General features: G+C 47.0%; 1 protein-coding gene across 1 annotated transcript in view; it reads right to left on the minus strand.

The window, feature by feature from the left end:
• hectd2 (HECT domain containing 2) overlaps positions 1-22,441 on the minus strand; it is a 36,448-nt gene that overhangs the window by 12,920 nt on the left and 1,087 nt on the right. The window contains exons 2-14 of the mRNA XM_046402131.1: positions 17,983-18,124; positions 14,092-14,230; positions 13,847-13,949; positions 13,546-13,635; positions 13,143-13,207; positions 12,585-12,630; positions 10,840-10,949; positions 8,564-8,712; positions 8,283-8,406; positions 7,670-7,766; positions 7,113-7,220; positions 5,824-5,956; positions 3,064-3,152 (exon numbers count right to left, since the gene is read on the minus strand). Of these exons, the coding sequence (XP_046258087.1) occupies positions 3,064-3,152; positions 5,824-5,956; positions 7,113-7,220; positions 7,670-7,766; positions 8,283-8,406; positions 8,564-8,712; positions 10,840-10,949; positions 12,585-12,630; positions 13,143-13,207; positions 13,546-13,635; positions 13,847-13,949; positions 14,092-14,230; positions 17,983-18,124 (1,395 nt within the window). The remainder of the gene's footprint in view (positions 1-3,063; positions 3,153-5,823; positions 5,957-7,112; positions 7,221-7,669; positions 7,767-8,282; positions 8,407-8,563; positions 8,713-10,839; positions 10,950-12,584; positions 12,631-13,142; positions 13,208-13,545; positions 13,636-13,846; positions 13,950-14,091; positions 14,231-17,982; positions 18,125-22,441) is intronic.

Genomic DNA, 22,441 nt, shown 5'->3' on the forward strand with positions numbered 1-22,441 from the left:
ATGTTGCCTCACTGGTGCAACACAAAGACGAGCCACAAAGCTACCAAAGCTACAAACAGTGAGGAGCAGGTTCTGCAGGGCTGCAGTGTGCGCAGTAGTTTTTGGTCTAACTGCACCACTTTGATCCAGACTGAAACATCTGAACCGTAGCACAAACATTCACAGTCCTCAGATGGACGTCCATCAGGATCCTCCAGGTGCCAGTTTTAGTTTGTACAGAACTTTGGTTTGACTTTGCTAACATGCTAAACTAAGAGCGCGAACACGGTGAACGCGTTAGCATGTTAGCAGGCTCGTGTTGTTCGCAGTCTGGGACAGGAAAACAAATGTGCCTGATTGTTGGCCTCCTCCAGCAGGCTGAACGTTCACTCATTTTCACATCAAACGTGTGATTTGCATGATTCCTGGATGAGGTCCAGTTCATGACTGTCCTGTCACAGGTTAGCTTCCCTTCTGTTTGTTATCACTGCTTTATTCTCTAAGGCCGAGGTCTCCTTCATTACTTCACATTGGATATTCTCAGATGAATCCAAGTGCCGCACAGCAAACCTCCCAGCACAGGAACCCTGGACACATTAAGGTCAGGGACGGCAGCCTGGTTGCACAAGTCCAGCCTCAGTCTCACGTCTTCCATTCTGTCTTCGTGTCCCGCTCTGCGTCCTCATCAGTGTTTACATCTGTTTATACTCCGTCATCTTCCCATCCTCCACCCCTCACTGCACCTCTCATTCCTCTCTCGCCGCCCGCTCTCCACTTCCACAGTGAAGCCCTGCTGCCATGACGACCAAACGGGCTCGAGGGGGACTGATAAATTAGCTCTTAGCACAGGCATGTGGAACATGCGTGGAACACCCAGGAGCACACACACACACACACACACATTTCCCACCCTTCCGTCTTTTCATGCTCTCTCTTTTTACACACACACACACAATAACCTGGCAAGGAACAGGCAGCCATTAGGTTATATAACCTTTTGACAGGTCCCAGCTGGCTAGTAACTGAGATATAGTGCAGCATTCTCTACTCACTTACACACACACACACAGACACTGTATTAAACATACATTCTTGCTCACACACACAAACACACTCTCCTGAAGGTACGTTTCACACACAGCAGGAACAGCAAGAGTATCTGAAAAGTGAGAGTCGTGTGTGAAATGTGTTGACATTCACGTTCTGTCCACCTCGTTGATGACATCACAGCACCAATACCTGCAGCCAACCAGCTCCTGCTGCGAAGTCCGGACGGCGCACCTGTGACCTGAATGTCACAGGTATTGGTCGATTATTGGCAGCACTCAGAAACGGATATTGCTGACACTCTCTCCTGATTAGTGTTGTGCTGTGACGTTGTGTGCACCGTCAGTTTGATCATTTCTTGGTGAAGCAGTCTGAATTAGTCTTTGTGCAGAGCTTCAGGTTTCTGCTGTGCTGCAGCTCTTGCAGTGTGAAGTAGCTGGTAGTTGTGCTTCCCCAGCGCCGTACACATGCTGAAGTTATTGTGAGTGTTGGGACAAAATGGGCCCATTTCCTGCTCAAACGAGCTGCGAGAGGAGGGAAAATGTGCAGCTGCTTGAGCTGTATCATGTGGTCTTTAGTCAGAAAGCTACAAAACCTCGTCTCCAAGAATTTACATATTCATATTCCTGATGGGAAACAGCTATGAAAGCAACGTGAAGCCACTGACTGTCTTTTTAAATAATGTAATGAGGAAACCCTGGAAATTAATATGACAAGGAAAGCGTTGATGCTGACAGCAACTGACTACACTACTATTTTCATTATCAATGCATTAATCTGATGGTTTATTATATCAATTGTTTCACTTATTAATGTTAAAAAATTGAGAAAAAGTTGCTGATTTTCCCAGAAACAAAAATTACAAGCTGCTTCTTTTGTTCAACCAACAGTCCAGAACCCAACGAATCTTCAGTTAGTGTCAGAAATGACAAAAGAAAAGCAGCAAATCCTGACATGGAAGAAGCTGGAACAGCAAATGTTTTTCATTTTCTTTCAGCAGACTGAGCTCTAACTCATAGCATGTCATTTATTTAAAGACAATATTTGCTTCTGCAAAGCAACCAAAGCTTTAATAAACTTCTTCAGTTTAGGTATTCAGATCACAATGCAGTTCAGTGCATTGATTACCTCAAGCACGAGACACGATTACTTTATGAGCATTTGACTGAGGCGGCGGGCAACCGGATCCTGAAGCGGCGGCTGCTGGTGCAGAGGCACGACCACATGCAGGACAAAACCAAACACTCGGCTAACGAGGAAGAATTGCTGCCTTTGAACACAAACCAGGCAGCAATTACGTTTTCTAACAAAACTCCACTGGCAAAGCAAATTTGTGTATAAACAGAATTTCTAGGACACAAGACTGCTGGATAAAAGCTTAACTTCCTGCTTCAAGTGTCCATGTTGCACATGAATTATGCTTAAGAATTTCTGCGTTAAATTCAACTAATGCACACGATTCACCACCTGGAAAGCTGAAATGCTGCTTGGACTACTGGCACCATTTTTCAATCTACCGGCATCAAAGACCAAAACCTCCAGCGTGCAGAGCCTGCAGAGTCACTGGCAACGTCTTTTACTACTCAGCTGTGGAAGTGTCGAAGTGTAAAAAGCTTTGGAGAAAATGTTTTAGACCTTGTCTGGTTTTATTTTCTATTCCAGGCTGAAAAAGACAAATTTAGTTTGAGACGTATTTGTTCAGTGTGCTGATTTACAAGCCAGAAACGCACATTAAAGCATCTCCTTCTCCTCTGTGGTTTCAAATAGAGGATCACTACGGAGCATGAGTGTGTGTGTGCGTGTGTGTCTGAACACACATAAGGTCTGAGCATCCCCCAAACTGTTTGTCCACAGGAGAAAAATGTGCTGACTTAAACCTGACAGCAGAAGGTTAAAATGCTGTTTGTGTTTGTGCAGGCGAGAGACGAGTCAAACACGTACGAGCTGAAGCTGGAACCTAAACCAGCTTCAGTGCTGTCGACAAAAGCCTTCAAAACACACGACACACACACACACACACACACACACAAAGGATACAGTCCCGACCAATTGGAACTCAGAATAGTTGTCACACTTCCAACTGCTGAACCAATGGCAGCGTGAGTCCTTCATGTACGTGAACATTCCTGAAAAATAAAATTATTTTTATAAAGAATTAGATTCAGCAGATTACTGGTGATTAATAGATCAATGAAGTCTCAGTGAATAAGGATGGATGAGCAGGAGAGGAGAGAAAGACGGAGCAAAAAGACGGGAGTCATTAAGAACAAATCTGTACCAGTGAAAAGTACAAAAGGACCTGAAAGTAAATACAGATGGAAAGAAGAAATAAAGAACAGGAAGAAGGGTGAAAGCCTTATTGGGAGCAACAACAAGAACAGATGAAAAAAATGAAAGAAGGAACGAAGGAGGGAAAGAAGAATGGAACAAAAAGATGACAACACATTTTGTTTTTGGCCACTTGGGTGCAGCAGAAACACAACGTTAGCGTTTCAGCATCTTTGTAGTTGTGATGTTGAACTTGTTAGCACACATCCAGCAGGTGCAGACCTGATGAAAGTCAGTCCAGCATTTCCTGTCCAATAGCTCTGATTTTGGTCTCCACCTCCTCCTGAAGGAAACGTCTGCCCTTTACCTGCTAAAAGCTCTGCTGCGTTCACTGGCTGCTCGCTTTGCTTTCTATCATCTCCACCCAAGACCAGAACAAGTTCAGAACAAAGACCCCAGACAGATCATTCTTTTCCTTTACCGTTTAATTTCTCCAGACCACATTATTTATGGACACTTCAAATATTTGAGTGCGCACAAGACTTAAAAATCACTAAAACCGATAAAAAAGCCGTACATTATTACCTTACATTCTGACTGACCCGTAAATCTTTCCTAAACCGCCTCTGCTACTGACATCAGTCCGTCCCCGGAGGCTCTGCGTTTATTTTCTCTCTGCTGCAGACGTACATCACTTGTCAACGCCGTGTCAAAATCCTGACAGATTTGCGCTAAAGTTTGATGTCTCTGGAGCACGTCAGGCTGATAAAAGGAGGATAATGAGCAGGTAGTTTAGCAGAATAAACTCCACTTTTTCAGCTCCGACTGAGAGAGAAACAGCAGCAGTCTGTTCGGAGACGCACATCTGGACGTCTACGAACACCAGAAACTGACACCGAGTCAGGCATGAAAGGGCCTGTGTGTGTGTGTGTGTGTGTGTGTGTGAGCCGGGGTTTTCCCTGTGCTGCTAATGAGGGGAACACAGCTTTCATTGAGTGTGTTGCTTTGGGCCGACGTCCCCTGGCACCAAAAACACAGACGACCGCGGAAAGATGGAAAGACGATGGAAAGAACAACTCGACCAGAGGAGAGACAGAGGGGGAGGAGAGGGAGACAGAGGGGGAGACAGAGGGAGACAGAGGGGGAGGAGAGGAGAGGCAGATGCACAGACAGACATTCGCTTGGTTTGCACTCGAGTGTTTTTTATGCAGATTCCAGCTGAACAAGACGTTTGAGAATCTAAGCAGCAAACGTTGGAGAAACTTCTCCATCAACATTGCAGAACCCTCTCATGATGAGAGCATCTCTCTTGCGGTTAGAGGAAACATCGGAACAACAGTGATGGAAAGGTCAGCCTGAGAAACTCTTTAATCACATCAGTTCAGTTTGGATTTGGATTAAAAGTCGTATGCGCAGCGCGACTCCTCTCTAACCTCGACTGAGGTCATCATCAGTCCTTCTCCCGTTGGGACGGGAGCGGAGGAGGGAGGCTGGTAATGCCCCTGATCTTTACAAAGCTCTTATAAACCTAAACCAAAACCTTTCGGGGCCTGAACCAAGCAGCAACCTTCAGGGTTGAGAAATGAAGCCAACGCTGAGTGCCAAATGGCTGCTTTAGGCTGGCTCCAAAAGCGACTCGTTCCCCATAAGACCGAACGTTAAGAAGAGAATTTTTTACCCAAATATCAAATGGTTTGGCCGTCTGTGTGGTTAACTGAACAAACAGACCATCTGATCCGTCTGTGATCCACCTTGTCGAATTAGCAAGGACTTAGGTGGAGTCAGTCAGTGCCACGATGACGGCGGCTGGATGCTTCCTCTTCACTGGGATCTTCATTACAATCTGCTGTAGGTCCTGCAGATGCAAACTGAGTGCAGCTGATCACAAAGGGGCAAACAACAGCAACACGACGACGCTCCCAGGGTCGATGATTGGCGGACTGCTCCTTTAAGAGGGCGGATGTGGAGAGACTCAAAGGCGGGAAGAAGAACACAAAGTGACTCTGAGATGAGGGATAATTGGAGTCAGGCAGTCAGTGAAGACAGGAGAGTAAACGTAAAGAGAAACAGACGGAGGGAAGAGGAAGGCTGTCAGTGTAAGAGCTGCTCCCCTCTCAAACGTTTTCACTTTCCAAAACCAACACTGACTGCTCTTCTCGGCCAGCTGACGCTCAGTGCTGCTGCAGTTTCACCGACGTGAGCTGCTCCACCGAAACCTCCACCTCGTAAAAAATTACTTTCCATTTTAGTCTAATAAAAATCTGTTTTCTTTCCGCTTGTTTTCAATAAAGTACGGCTTCAGTTTCCACCGACTTTGCATCAGGCTGGATTTGCGCTGCAGATTCTCAGCCTTATGTGTTCCTCCCAGATGCTGCTTAGGGACCTGCTGAAAGGTCTCATCTTTTTCATTTTCTTTCTTCACATACGACTGAAGCCGCTCGGCACGACGAGCTGCAGTCAGACAGCTGAAGGCCTCCCCTGCAGCCCCGAGCGGCTCACTGACGTCCCACACCTGAAAGCGTGTCTCACCGTAGTCCGTGTGGAAGATCTGTCGGACCAGCAGCAGGAACCACTCCTTCGTCAGGCCGCCCATGTCCAGCCCCGCCTCCCCGACAAACGTCACCCGCAGCTTCTTCTTCAGGTCGCACCGCTTCCTCGTCAGCTGGAGGAGGAGGACACAAAACCATTAGAAAACAGGCTCATGTTACTGTGTGTGTGACCCCGGGGCCAGCTGGTCAGTGTGTGTGCCTTGTTTCAGGGAGCCCGCAGGCCAAGCGAAAGCACACACCTGTACCACCTGGCTCACCTGCAGACTCCTCACCACAGCCCTCATGACTCACTCACCCTCACAGGAACGATGATCCCGATTTTACTGATTCTAATCTTAGCTTGGACCCTTCAAAGAGTCACAAACAGGGGCTCATCCAGGATGTGAATCCAGGTCCTTTCACATTCCTTTAGGTGAGTCAGGCGGTTCAGGTGTGCCACATCTCCTCTGATGAACACTGCACGTAGCAACGTTCATACAAACTGTTTTCACTCTGTCATTTACAAAACATTTTTTAGGAAAATGTGAGGATCAGATGCAGACTAATAACTTCATGAGGACAGACTCTTGTGGACCCTGTTCATACTGAAGACATCTGGGACGAGTCTGACTTCTTGGACAAACTAACACTTAAAGTCACTTGGATTTTCAGGCTCACATCAGATTTGCTGTCAGGTTTGGGTCGGGCTGAGCTTTGAGGCTCATGACGGGTTCGGTTTCTCACTGTGTTCCCACGCCACAAATCTGCCTGTTGTTCTCCCATTACAAAACACATTTCAAACAATACAGTTTTGTTTGTCATCACAGCCTCAAAACGCCCTAAAGTTTCCAGCCTGCAGCCTGAACGCCTTCCTTCTTCGTCTGGTGGAGGAAGCCCGTAAACACTCGGCCTACAGGCGCATACATGCACATATGCTCTAATTAAACATTAAATTATAGTGATTCTGGTTCTGACTCTGGACCAGCACCACACAGGGCTGACTTCTGATTGGCCGTGAGGCCTCAAAGTGTAAATTTTTAAAGACACATGCAGACGTGTCTGTGGTCACATACGCCCATACAGTAAAGGAGCCTTTCAAATCTCAACAGTGTGGGAGTCAAACAAGCTAACTGGTTTCTCCAACTTCCTGTCAGGAGGCGAGTTTGAAAAGGAAAAGAAAGGAAATCTGTCTGTCTGCCTGCCTCCGTCTCAAGCTTTTCCTGCTTTTATGAGCAATTTGGTTTAAAAACATGTAAAAATACGTGTGTGTGTGTGTGTGTGTGTGCCGACCTCATCCAGTGAGTCGCTGAGGAGTTGTGCTCGTCGTACTTTAATGTTGAGGAACAGGAGGTTCATGTCCACTCTCTGCCTGCGAGACACCTTGCTGACCAGGCTTTGCTGTGGGTGAGAACACACACTCAGCTAACACACATGAAGTTCAGGTCATACATGAAGCGTGAGCTTTTACTGAGTTTGAGCGGGACGACTCGAGCTGTCGGCTGCAGTTTCTCAAGCGGAGAACAAAGTGAAGTTTGTGTCTCCTCAGTAAATGCTAACAGCCGAAACGTTCTTATTGTGGTGATACTGAGTTAAAGTAACGCTGCCGGACTGCTGCTGGACCACCCAGTTACTGAACACAAACCTGTTTGTTGTGAACTTTGGAAAATAATTGCATTGTTATTTTGGAGTTTACAAACCTTTGGAGTTATTGGAAATGGAATCTAATTCCACAAATCTTTAATATTCAAATAGTTTAAGACCTTTAAAATGAGGAACGTTTGGAAAGTGAGGTCCTCACTGGAGTAAAGAAGTGAAACTGTGTGTGTGTGTGTGTGTGTGTGTCTCACCCTGGCCTGGCTGATCATCTGCTGCTCAGAGTCTTTCTGGATGATGGCTTTTTTCACCACAGTCGAGAGGATGAAGGGAAACTGGCAGAAGGAAAACCTGAAGGAGGACAAGAAGAAGCGTGAAAAGTTTCATCTGTTTTGCTGCCTTCGGTTTCAGAAAGAGCAGATTCTTTTCAAGGCTTCAGAACAAAAACACTCCATTCTTGACCGACTCTCAAGCCTTCTGAAAATTATAGGCCTTATCCAAATGAGCAGCCTCTCAAATCTACGCCCTCCGAGCCCGACCGCACCAGCCAGGGAAAATGTGGACCCGTTTCCTTTATCAGACGCTAACGAGCCGTGAAGCAGCGTGAAACAGACTTCATGGCTTCTGAAAGTCTGGAGAAACTGCAGCTGTGGGAACGTTACTTCGCCTTCGCTCAGGAGATCCTCAGTGTGACTCCCAGGACTCTTCAGAAGGAGAACATCAAACTGGTTCTGCTTAGTCACACAACATCTGGACCCACTGATCCCTCATCAGTCGATTAACTCCTCAGCTGACAGATGATAAATTAAACTCAGATGTCACATCCAGTCACTCTGATAGGTCAGCCAGTCGGCTCTGAGGTCTGACCTGTTTGAGTTGCCGTAGTTCTGCCAGGTCCTGTACTCCTCCATGAAGTCAATGTGCTCCAGCGTGATGTTGTAAAAGTCGGTGAAAGGCATGATGGGAGGAGAGGAGACGCTGTTGGCCGCATCTGAGGACAGGAAGAGAAGCAAGAGAGTCAAAGTGTGTGTGAGTGTGTGTGTGTGTGTGAGTGAGTGTGTGTGTGTGTGTGTGTGTGTGTGTGTATGTGTGTGTGAAGGTGAGTGTGTGTGTGACTGTGTGAGTGAGTGTGTGTGAGCGACACGCACTGAACAGGCTGAGCACTTTGGTAGCGGAGGGGATCCACCAGGAGCATTTGGTCAAAGGAGGAAGTTCGTCTGGTTCTGCAGGAAACAGTCGGGTGGAGATGAACTGAAGGAGGCGCTCTACCAGCTGCCTGAAACGCCTCGCCGACAGCCTGACACACACACACATACAGAGTTAATACTGGTTAAACATCAGCAGCTTGGCACAGTCTAAACTGCACATTCCCTGAAATATACACATGCACAGAAATAGATGCTTACACTGTGGAGGGAAAATAATAGCAGCAACTTTTGGGTTTGTGGATCTGAGCGGAACCAAACAGAACTTGTAATTTGAAGCAGCTCGCTTGTAAATCATCACCACAGGACGCGTTCTGCTGGGCTCCTCCCTCAGGCTGGGAGGCGCACAGAAGCTCCGTCTGAGCTGCACAATTTAATCGAACCGCCTGGAAGCGTCCCAACATGTGGGATCCACACGGTAACACGGACACACAGCTGCAGAGAGGTGGCGCCGTATCACCCCCAAAACATGTTGTAGTGTGTGAACTGTCGCCTTTGGTCAAACAAGGCTCGTCTCCGAGAGCGTGGACATCCTGTCGCTGTGGGAGTATCTCGGTGTGTAACGAGTTTGTGGCGAGTGTGCGGACAACGGACTGACTGAGCGTGAGCGAAGCTGAGGAAAAGGTCAGCAGCAATACGGCAGGAAACGTACAGGAAACGCTGTCGTGTGTCAGCGTCATCACATCACCTGGTGACCGCTGAAGTCCTGCACGCGTCAGCCGGCTGTTTGATGAGCACGACTCCCTCCTTCTGCTTCCCAGTCTCTCTCGGCTCCCTCTCATCCACAAACTCACATCCTCCGTCCTGTTTTTATTGCATGTCACTGCCTTGTTTGCTTTCCTGGTGTTCTGAAAACCTGCTGCTTGTTTTTAACTGAGCCCTCGAGTGTTTTGGAATAAATAAAGTATTATCATTATTATTAGAAATCCTGCAGCTTCTCAAGAAAAGTGTGGTTTCTGTGGAACCGGGCCAGGGATTAGCCACGAAACCCTGGTCACAACCCCACCCACGTTAGGAGTCTGCAGTGGAAAACAGACTCGGGGTTTGCCGCTCAGATGTGTGACGAGCTGAACTGAAGCGAACCAGACCGCAGCTTCTCTCTGTTCAACTTGTTAGTGTTTCCATTTGCATGAAAGTACACAAAATCTGTTTTTCAGCTTCGGCAGACAGGAAGTGTCAGCAGCAATCAACAAGTTTATCCGTGTTGTTCAGGCTGAGATTTGTCCCCCTCTTCATTGTCCTGTTTACTGTTTGAATCCCAGTGCCAATATGAGGCTTAAATTTCTCTCCACAAAGTCGACTAAAACAGATTTATGACTCAAAGAAACATAAAATATGCGACCAAAGGACAGCATCAGTAGGACATTTGATCTCGGCTTTGAGGCGAGTCCTTTGTTCAAACGCTTTGTGCTACTGAGTTTTCAAAGGCAGCCGTGACACTCAGAGAAATGTATTCCCGCCAGCTTGGCAGACACGCAGCCCGAGCTGTGGACTGCATCAGGACGAAGCCCAGCACTTTGACGCTCTCACTTCCTGGCTGGGCAGCGAAGCCACGCGCGGCAGGCCGACCGGGCTCGGACACTAATGTGGTTATAACACGTTTGAAAATGTCAGAGGTGTGACTGTGGTCTGTGCCGCCTGAGGCCTGCAGCTCAGAGGAGAGAGGCAGAAAACAACCGGCATGAAAAACGATGTCGGTCGCTGAAAAGAATGCAACTGCTGCAGTTTGTCAGAGTTTGGGGTTTTTACCAAATGACAGGACAGATTCATCAAAGCTCGAAGCCGAGTGTGATATTTGCATAAGGACGGAGAGCCTGAGCGAAGTATCCTCAGTCAGAGATGGAAACGCTTCAAATTTACATTCCCATCGCACAATCAATCACTCGCTAACCCCGCTGCAAAGACGAGATGACAAGACCCAATCCGCCCACAGAGCCCCAAATCACACATGACCACTTCACAATCTGCCTCTGTCATGTGGCTCAGTCTGGATGAAGAAACCCAGAGAGACGTCACACAGCAACACAAAGATAAAGAAATTCTGTCGCTGGTTTAATCCCGCTGAGAAGAGGACATCTGGAAGGGTCAGCCAAAATCTGATGTAAAGACAGACAGACAGACAGGCAGAGAGACAGACAGACAGGCAGGCAGACAGACAGGCAGAGACAGACAGACAGGCGGGCAGGCAGAGAGACAGACAGGCAGAGAGACAGGCTTACTTTTTGAGCCAGTGAACCAGGAAGTGGTGGTCGGCCTCAGACAGAGCAGCGATCTGCCTCAGCAGGTGAGCGTAGATCACATAGGTGCTGGTGCTCGAATACTGTGGGTTCTGCGCGCGCACACACACACACACACACACAGAGCAGAATAAGTCGTACAGTAACAAAGCTAACCACTCACATATTTAGTGCCGACTTCACGAGACACAGCTGGTGATTCTGGAACACAACTTTTTAAATCAGACTCAAACCTCCAGCGTTTTCAGCCTGAACGTTTAACTTGAAGTAAACTGTAACTTTTTACTCCCCTCGTTAACAAGCGAGAACCGACGAGACGAGACATCGCAAGCAGGAGGAGGAATGACAAACTTCATCACAGCCTTGTCATCATACTCTCAGATCTGTGATTTCAGATTTTATAGTGCGTTCATGGTGTGTCAAAATAATACCAAAAATGACTTTGACGTCACGTAAGCACAAATGCTGTCCATGTAAAGAGACGCAGATCAGTTAGAAAAGTGATTTATGAGCATTTACCCTGACAGCCAGTCGGGTTCAGCAGTATTTTAGTGGCTTTACTGAATTGTTGCGGTGCAGCAACAAGTCGGAGCCAAAATCACTTTGTAATCTAAAACTTCCAACTGGAGACCATCAGAGGATCAGATAAATGCGACCTGGTGTTTGGATAAAATAAAAATAACAACAAAACACACACAGAGAGAGAAACGAGACAGAGAGGAGCTGAACGGAGCCTGAAGAACCTAAACGAGTCATCGTCAGACAGGAAACCAGCAGTCCTCAAGTCCAACATGACCTCACCCAGTCCCTGTGTGTGTGTGTGTGTGCGTTTGTGTTGATGGAGCGTGGAACCACAGTGGAACTACTGTAGATTCCTGTCTTTATCTGATCCTGATTCCCTAAACCATATATGGAAATCAGCCTGAAGGGAGGGAGAGATCAAAAATAGGATCAGGATCAAAGACAAGAACCCACAAAGTGAAAAAGACCGAAATGCAGATGGAAAAGACAGAAAGACTTCTGTCCAGCAGCATCGATGAGAAAACAGTTGGAGAAGAAGATTAAAAGTGTTAAAGAGAGAGAGAAGAAGAAAGAAAGAAAGTGAGGACGTACTGAGACGACCTGCAGAACCTGGATCAGATCATGTTTATGGATCTGGATCAGCTTTAAAAACATAATCCAGCAAGAGCTCTGGTGCACCACAGCTGCCAAACAGCTTCATGTAAATGATACTGATTACTGACACCTGAAGGCAACACTGGCAGAGCAGATCTGGATTCACTCGTTCTGTTGTTTAGTCTCTGTTTCGCTGATCATTTGAAGGTTTTAAAGGAAACAAAGTTAAGTGAAGTGAAGTGGGACAGGAGCTGCAGTTTCCTGTTTGACTGACAGCTTGACTCTGAGGTACAGAAGCTGCTGGACCAGCGACTCCACCGTCCCCGGTCTGATGCCGGCCAGACGCTTCAGTCATGTGTCATGCCCCTTCCTGTCTCCAGTCACAAGCTTCCTGTCTCCAAAACTGCCATAAACTAAAGAGCAGACGTGGAGACGAAGCGTTGAGCCTCACGACCTGCAGCCTGCAAAACAAACTCTGATCGCGTGCTCGGTTTGATAACACGCTCATCGATTTCTTCACGTGAGGAAGAGGAAGCATCACTCCGCTCCGTGTTGGGACTCTTTTATTTTCATGTCTTTACTTCCTTTACACAAGGAACGCTGAGTCTCACCTGGACAAGAACGAAATAAGCTCTCAGGTCATCTTTAGTCCGAGGCCTGAAAACAGAGCACACACAAAGCAAAACCCGTCAGTGAAAAGAACGACTTCACGCCGATGAGACACGGCGAAGGTCGGCTCTGAGTTTGTGCTGAGGGCTGAAGAACAGAGAGGCAACTGAGCTTCATTTTTTTATTTAAAATCTGACTGCTGCAAGAGAAAATCTGCAAAAATGTGTTCCTTTAAGCTGATCTCTGCCACCGTCAGACTGCTCTACAGCACCACATTATCTGATGAAGGGGTGAAGAAGCCGACAAACTGCAGTCTTTTTTCTCACATGTGAAGTGAATTGAAACACATTCCATTAAAGGCAAACTCCTCGTCGTGAGCTCATTCATGCACTCAGCGCTTCCTTTGTTCAAACAGACCTGCTGCGTTTGAAAACCGCAGTAAGAAGATGCCTTGGAGCTCAGTCGCGACCTGAAGCCATCAGATCGCTCAGCATGACTCAGCACTGATCTGCACAGACAGACAGAAGACATGGAGCAGAAAACTAAAATTCAGTTCTCACCCCTTCCACTCCCTCAGCAGGCTGTTGATGATCCCTTTCAGCACGGACTTCTGGATGTCCTGAGGCTGAACACACACACACACACACACACACAGAAACAGATTCATCACCCAAAATGGAAAGAATGACATGTCAACATTCAGCAAAGAGAAAAGCAAACACTGGCAGCCATTTTTCTTTAATCTTAACTAGAAAGACCACAGGAGTGTTTACAGGACAGAAGGTTTTGCTCTTCATGCATAGCTGATGAGCACTGCCATCAAGTCAGCAAGTATGTGAAGTTACATGGAATGTAAACGTGAAGGCCACAAACTCCCTCACAGACTTGATGTTATGACAGGTTTGCAGGAAACGAGCTGGTCTTCCTCGTTCACACGCTCGTGTGTGCTCGTCTCGTGCTTACTGTGCTCAGCAGTGCGTCATAAACGGCGTTGACAAACTTGGCGTTGACTCCCGAGTCGTCTATCGTGTTAAACGATCCATTCGCCTCTCGCTGGGAAAGGAAGAAGGGAAGAAGGGAAGGAGAGAGCGTTAGAGAAAAGGAGGAAAACAACAGAGAAGAGAAAATGCTTTCCCATCGTAAAACGTTTGGGTCGTCTGGGGAAGGTTTAACAACATCTCAGACTGCTTTCTCACAACAGGAATTCAGCTGAGAGGCAGACTGAGTGTGTGTGTGTGTGTGTGTGTGTGTGTGTATGTTCTACCTTGAAGGCAGCGTTGATTTCTATGAAGGAGTCGAAGGTGGTCAGGTAAAACTCTCGGACCTCCCTCCAGTCACCTGATTGGACGGCACGCTCCATGTCCTCCCTGGCAACACACACACACACACACACACACACACACACACATTCAAACAAAACAGAACTCGCTCCAAAATAGCTCTCAGTATTTGTTTGACTGTGTTTAGAGCAGTGAGAGGTTTTCAGCAGAACAGGGACTGGAGACTCACTGAAACTCCTTGGTGGTCTTGGTTCTCAGGGGGATGATGGGGTCGGAGGGGAACGGAGCTTTGACCTCCGGGGGCAGAGTGTCAATGGAGACACGCTGCTTCTGACGAACATCACTGCAGATGGGAGGCAGCTCCCTCCCTGGAAACACAGCAAGACGACACATCACCCAGTGTACCGGACCTGACCACTAGGTGTCGCTCACACTGAGGTCATGAATGAGAGTGTAGCAGCACCGCAGTTTGTTTCTCACAACAATCCAACTTAACTTCTTCTTCTCCAAAAGTTAAACATCAAAATAACAAATCAAAGAAGACTTCAGCCTCGAGTGACTTGTGAAAAGATTTGAGCTCGTACACCAGATCAGACCAGCAAAACCGAAAACCTGCCCAACTCAAAAACCGCGTTTGTGTTAGGTCACAATATGAGATTATTGTGGTCAAAAGAATTCCTGACAACGACATTCTTGTGACTTCCTGCAGGCTGCGACGTCTACCGACACGCTGCCTTTTGGACAGAATCCAGAAAAACATTTTCCTGATGAGGACTGAGCGTCTCGCTCTTCTCTGTCATCGCTTATTCACGACTTTGTCCAGCACACGAATATCTTGAGCCAAATTGTGCATTTAAAAACTCAGATAAGTTTTCAACTTTTGAATTATGATCCCTGATAGGATTGGATTTGTATGTCGGATGGCACATGATTCATCAGCCCACTCATGAACTAACAGTCAAAGCAGGCTGGAGACAAACAGCAGCAACGAACCTCAATCAGGGTGTAATCACAGACAGCAGACTGAGTGAACGTGCACACACACACACACATACACACACACACACACACACACACACACACACACACACGTTCACCCATCCTCCCACTCTTCTGACCACCTGTCCATCCTTTCTGGTTATAATTAGCCTCCCATTGTCCGTTACCACAGTAACAACATTCAGCAGCAGGCCTGTCCAGGTGCATCGTGGGTACTCACTCACTCACCAATTGTATGAGCAGGAGATGAAAGACACACAGATGGATGACTGGCGATGTGATCAGCGGTTCAAGTGATTTTGTGTTTACAGCACAGGAGCAAAAGATACAAAGTCTGGCCTGAGGGGGGCGCTAGAGGAAAGCTGAGAGACTTTTTTTGTTTTCTTTTTGTTCACTGTTTTGTATTCACGATTCCACATTTATTTACAGCGAGCTTTACAGGCCAGCCGACGCACCAGTTTTACACTCTGTGAGAAGACAAAAGAAAAATAATCACGCCATAAAAACAAAACATGAAAAGAAACCAAGGAGCCATTAAAGCAGAACAGTTTGTGACAACTGTGAGCGATGCGAGCTGAGAGGAAGACGAGTGCTGACTCAGCACAGTGCTGGTTTAGGGTCTACACACTGAAGTATTGCACACATTTCTTAAACTTCAGGCACTCGTCAGTGTTTCATGCTCATAATAAATGAGGATATGACATTTTTCTGTGTGTTCACTGTCCACATCGTAGTGCTTATCGAGGCAGGATGTGTGTGTGCGTCAGTCTACGTCGTGCAGGTGTCCTCTGCAGCCGTCCAGCACGTTTCATAGCAACCAGGCTGATTTGTATTAACGAAGTCAGAAGTGACAGGAGCAGAAACAAGAAGAAGATGTTCTCAACCCTCACGTCTTCCTCCTCCTTCACTGCTTTCCTAATTGCCTCTGCTTTGTCAGCTCGTGCGTCACACAATTTAATCCTGCCAGCAACACGTCTTGGTTGTCATGACGCCCTTTAATCAAGAGGAATCACCTTTGAGACCTTTGAGAACGTCCTCCTCCAGCTCCTCTTTCTTCTTTCATCAGAGTTTACTTCAGCAAAGCCTTTGATTTTCGTGGACGTGTCTCAGAGGACAACCTTGTTATGATCCTCAAGTGCTGTCCTTAAGTGCCATCCATTAATTCATGTTGTTGCTCCTCCTGAACGCAGCAGGCCACGAACATCAGACTGAAGATGAGCTGGTATCCACGAACGCTCAGCCTTCATGACGGGAGACAAGATGAGACGTGTTGATTGGCAGAAACCCTTCCAACGAGGGAAGGCTTCACGACATTTTTATTTTTCGTGTTACGGACTTATCGATTCATTTTCACGGGTCACTTCTTATCCCACAGCTCATTCTACAATCCTCAAACGCATCGCGATTCATGTTGAATCATTTTAAAGGCGAAGGCAGCACAGCAGCTGACCTCCAGCTGTGACTTCAGGTGCCAGAAGGTGAACAGGAATCATTCTGTTCTGTTCTCCACTGCATCCACTCACTTCATCCCACTGCTGACATCCAGAAAGCTTTTCATATTTTTCCACAACATGCTGGACTTTCATGCCAGTGTTGCTAGAAAAAGGTGTCACTGTTTTCGGATCCTGAAATGAAACTCAGACGGATCTCCTCTCAGCTGCAGCGCACAAAACCATATTTGACAATATTAAAAGGAAATACAAACCTCCTGTAATACTTTACAGATGAAATAGCAAATTGTGGTGATTATCCAGCAGTCCGGACGACTCTAACAGGCCCCAGGAATGCTACACTATCTCATGTGTGTGTGTGTGTGTGTGTGTGTGTGTGTTTTCACTTTCATATGGTTTTCATTTGGGGCGGAGGTTTGCATAATTATTCTGGCATCAGTAGCCGTGGTGACAAAGCGGGCTGGTGAGCACTCGGCTGGGTCTGCGTTCTCACGGCAGTCAGAAATAACCTCGCCTTCAACGGGAAGCGACCTTCCCTTTAATGTCAGGAACCTCGGGACACGTTTATCACCGTCGTATTTCATCTCTGCTCTGGTCACAATTTCACAAATTAGACGTTTGATTTCAATACATTTTCTTCCCATGAAAACTCTTGCTTGTCGTGGAATTTGCACAGCGGGTAAAATCTGTGAACAAAGTTTCTGATCACAGACTGATTTCAGCTGATTTCAGCTGTTTAAAATTTAAAACCATTTGAAATGAGGCAAAAGAAGCTCAAAGGGTGACTCGGCCTGTGGAAACGCCTCACACCATCTAATCAGAGTGTGGTCCTGTGATTTTGTGCACACACACGGCCATCAGCTGGAAGACATCTTTTTCTCTTCTGTCCTGTGAAAACCTTCCATTCAGCGCGGCGTAAACACAGTGAGAGTACATACATTCAGCACACTGTAAACAGAGGAAGTAACACATCATTACATCAGAGCCAGACAGAGACCACAGTGTCTCAGGGAACAAAGACAGACAGTGAACACACCACACGGACGTGGAGCTGCTTTCAAATGAACAGGAAGGTCGGTACGTAAAGCTCTGAGGAAGCAGCGAACTTACTGCACAACGTAGAGACACACACACACACACAGTTTGTGTGCTTCTGTTCCCAGATGTAAGACAGACGGTCAGCGATAATAAGTCACCTCACGTCAGAGTCGCTGTAGTTGTGGCTGGTTTGCCTTCATCAGCCGTCAGCTAGCAAACAACTGCGCCTGTACACCAAATCTACAAAACCAAAGTCTACAGGAAGCAGGGAGCCAAAAACTCTATTAACTTTTGTTTTCCTGAAATCTGGCATTGCCAAAAATAAATTTAAAGAACTTTAGATGATTTTCTTTATGAGAGAAAATCCTCCTTTTCAACCTAATCAAGCCAATTAGTTTAATGTTTCAGGCCCATACGTCCCATATGTGATGATTGCATGCTTTAACTCCAGTCATCTCCTAAGCAAACTGCAGCGATCTGGTCCTGTTCCAAAGGCACAGATCACAGCCAATCACCAGACTTTTCAGCTGAAGAGCTGAAGCTGATAACAAGACGCTTGTCAAACCCAGCAACAAAAGTGAACAGAGACCGAAGGTTAAGGAGTGTAAAACACTTCCGGGTTGTGAACTCACCGTGTCTGAACCACTGGGTGCTGCTCAGGGTGCCCGTCATGCCGCCGGCCAAGCCCCGCCCCCCTGCGTCCCTCCGCTGACTCAGCGTGGAGATGAAGGTGCCCAGAGACGGAAACGGCTGCTTCGCCCCTCGGCCCAAACCCTGACGCAGGAAGATGACATCATCAGCGAGAGAAACAGAAAAAAATCCTGCTTGTGTCTGTCGAGGACACCTGTGGACACAGCGTCTACAGTCTCACTCTGAAGGCAGCGGGGACAGACAGAGACATGTCTCATGTGGTCCATCTTTAATAATGTAAAAGGATATGCAACTTTTGGCAGTTTATTAATGACAAAGAACTTCCTGAGAAAGTAACCAATCATAAATTGCAGTTTTTTCCATTTGACTAAAAAACATCTTGCATAAACACAAAGGAGCTTCCTGTGACGGACACACCGAGCTCACTGATAAACTCCCAGAGCCCGGACCTCCAGCTGCAGGAACACTCAGTGACAGCTGATCAATCACCTCCTGCTCCCGCTGATACTTCACTCAGCTTCTAGGGAAGACGTGAAGAGGAGAGGAAGGAGGGATTTAGAGGAGGAGGAGGAGGAGGAGAGAGTGGAAATTACAAAAGAGAAAGGCAGAGAGGGGGAATAAAGGAAAGGAGATGAGGGTGAAGGAGAAAAGGAACAGAAGAATGGGAAGACGATAAGATAAGAAGGTAATCGGAGGGGAAGAGGGCAGGAAAGGAGGAGTAAGGAAGGAAACTGATGAAGATAAAAACAAGGATGAGGAGTAAAGAGGAGGAGACTCAAACACGTAACGCGAAGGACAGAAGGAGACGCAGGAGATGAGAAAGAGGACAGGAAGTGGAGGAAGAAATGAAAGAACCGAGGAAGAGAAGAGGATGAGAGGTGGAGGTGGAGAGATCAACAGATGCACAGCAGCCGCTCCTGACAGCACACACTCACACACACACTCACACACACACACTCACACTCACACACACTCACACACACACTCACACACACACTCACACACACACTCACGTTCTCCTGTATCCATGTCATTATATTATCTTCTCTCTTGTGCCCAGCAACACAAAGAGAAAAAACAAAGCAGCTTTTGTATCCAAATGCACCACCTCAAACAGTCAGAGACAGATTGTGTTTTCAGAACATGAACACACACACACACACTATACACACACACACAAAGGGAACACGTGAGTCCAAACACAACAGGTTCGACTGCACTAACAGGGCAGCAGCACAGACTACATTTCTGACTACTGTTGGTCTGCTATGTCGACTGGTCAGGCCTTCATCTCGGCCCAGACTGACACATGCAGCCATGCAGAGCTGCAGCAGTGAGTCGATGAATCGAACCGCCCGAACTTTCCTCCAGGCTGACTTTTGTTCTTGGGAGTAAAATCTCTGCACGGCCGTTGGATGGATTATCTTGAAATTGGGAGCAGATATCAGTGTTCCCCTCAGGATGACTTCCCTGTGCATCTCCCATCATCATCAAGACTAAGTTTCACTTTGTCCAAGATTTTATTTTATGACCAAAAACCTGAGAACATCCTGCAGAAGCCACAGAGCAGCCACATCACTTCTCCCCAAACTCATCATCAAAGTCAGAGCTCCGCCCACAGTGGCTGATTGACAGGTGACCTCTGAGAAATACAGAGCCAAAGATCACAAAACACACAGAGGGGACATCCAAATCAGTTTAGTTTCCACTGAGGGAAGAAAGGACGGCCAGCGATGACATCCTGCTCCACATCTGACAGTAATTAACAGGTTTTAGCAGCAGTTTTTATCTCGGCGAGTCTTGTGATGTCAGCTCTGTCCAACTCTGCTCAGTCATTCAGTTGGAGAGGAAATGCAGTCATTGAGAGGGAAACCACAGAAAGAGGAGCTCACACACACACACACACACACACACACCTCTCGTCTCTCAGCTGGTAATCTCTAATCACTTCCTGACGGTTATTGTGACACTCTGTGTGTGTTTGCATCAGTCACAGCTGATGCTCCACACTGCAGCACACTTCTCCTCTGTTGTCACTTCTGTCATGATTTTACTCTCCGTAATTTTACTGTTTTATACTTATTTCATACTTACAACTGCGTTGTTTTTCACCTTGTCTCAGTCTCAGGTCAGGGCATAATGTTTTGTAAAGCACAATAATCAAGTATTTGTTCAACTAAAACAAATTCCTCTGATGCTCGCTGTAACTGATAATAATGTAGTACTGTGATATTGTCTGAGGAAGTTATTGTACCATGAAAATCAGCCCTAAGTACAACATGTGGAACATTTCAGTTGTTACTCTGGGTGCCTGCTGATGACTCATCAGACAGACAAGATGACCAGATATTAACTGAGACAGCAGTCTGTTAACAACGAGACAAATCTGTGTTAAAAATGTGCAGCCGTTTTCCCTCTCCGAGACGCTCCGCTGACGGCTGACTGCTGGCACCACAGCACCAGTGCGAGCCAACTCTGGCCCATGTGTGGCTCTCCTAATTGGACAAGGCTTGGCTCTGCAGAATTGGGTTGATTTAGGCCGCAAATCAGCTCTAGTTAGCAGCACTCGGTCCAGCTTTGGGCCAGAGATGAGTCACAGAGTCGACCTCAGTGGGCTCGAGTCTTGGGGCGAGTCTGGCAACCAGTCGTGACAGATTTAGGTCATGGCTGGTCCCTTTGGCCCTCTTGGTGTGAAAAGTGCTATGAGACAATAATTTCACATGGGAGAAATAAGATTCAAGGCCCTCTGATATTCTTCATACAGAAGCAGAAGTGAACTTAGCAGGCGTCGAGGGAAGGATTACATCGGATGGATCAGTGAGCGCCGCATTCGCAGCAACACCAACAGCCCAGCAGTCAGTTTTGTGTAAAAGATGCACAAGATGCACACCCAATGAGCACGGACACGTCCAAAAGACATCAGTCTAACGTCTTTGTTACAGACGAGCAAAGTCTGAAGTGAGTCCAGCAAAGACGTGAAGCTGTGGATGCCTGGAATTTAAAAGATGTTGGAAAATCACATCGTAAAACATGAGAAGGTCACCTGGACGTCAGTAGTCAACCATAAAAAGACGATTACAAAACACTTTGCAAGACCTTTCGCTCAGCCTCCTCGGTTTCTCGGTCTCTGATGAAAGTTCGACAGAAACGTCAAACTGGCGTCTTCCGGTCGAGTCTTTGCTCAGTGGGATGTTTCTGGGAGAGTTCTGTGCTTCAGGATTCACTTTAATTACCTGAAGCCTAACCAAACAGACAGGGAGAATCCAGGACTCAGCCCGTCGAAGACGATCTAATCTGATCTTCGGACAGTCGCACCACATCCAGCCCCTCGCATGGTTTCTACGTAAGCTGTCTGTTTCTATTAGACTTTTTGGGACCGACAGAAGACACAGGCGGCTCACACAACCAGCCGTCGTCCTGAGCGTCCGAGCGAAAAGCCTCAGCGCGCTCAGCTTGCAGCTTCACTGCGAGTCGCACTGCCAGCTTGTCAGTTTTCGTCTGGGACGAAGAGAAATCACACTTCATGTTGGGGCCTTAAACAAACAACCGAACGCCTGTTGAACATTTTGGACAGACGTGTTGGACCAGACTGGTTTTCCACTGACTCGGAGAGACGAGCAGAACAGAAGCTGCTCTGGAGGCTTGTGACGGAGCAACACCTCACTGAGACACCTGTTGAACCTGAGAGCATCGACGTGTACGAGTTCCACAGATGTTCAATTTACAATGAACTGAAAAAGAAAAGCAGTTCATGTTTCCCATAAGTGTATTTATTTGTAATTAAGTTTTAATGAAGTTTTATTTAAAATAATCTGATGTAACTACACGATCATTTCATCAAACTCTTGAAGAAAACTGAAGACAAATCAGATTCATGAAACGATCTTCCCGAAGCAGCAGCTCTGCTTCAGGTTCTGTTCAGGTGAAAACAAACCGCCGGTTTGGCCAGTCGGTCTGCAGTGCGATGACGGCTCACTGCGACTGGGACCTTTTTCTCATCCAACCTTTGAGTCTGATTTCCTCAGATCTGAGGCTGGAGGAGGAGGTCTGACTGAAGTCCCGGAGAAACGAGCTGCAGAGAGAAAACACAAGCAGCCACTTTATGGCCTTTCCAGACGCAGCCGGAGTCGGTCTGAGCAGTGACAGACTGTTTATTGGTCAAAACCATCTGATCTGCACATTCCTGCTCCCTGACACAATGGAGATGACATCAACCAACCGGCCTGCATCCCCGCCAGTCTGCTCCAAGGTGACACTAAGAACCAAACCCAAAACACACACATCCAACAGGCTGACGGCTGAGCGTTCGGGAACACGGTGGTTACATCATGAGACGCTGCTGGAGAGCTCATGTCAGGAGTCATTATGTAAGACACGGGCATCACTTTTTCCAGCAGGAAAAGACTACAGCTTGTAGTTTCCTGTCAGTTCACATGTTAG

Source organism: Scatophagus argus, chromosome 10 (assembly GCF_020382885.2).
Source record: "Scatophagus argus isolate fScaArg1 chromosome 10, fScaArg1.pri, whole genome shotgun sequence".
NCBI lineage: Eukaryota > Metazoa > Chordata > Actinopteri > Scatophagidae > Scatophagus > Scatophagus argus.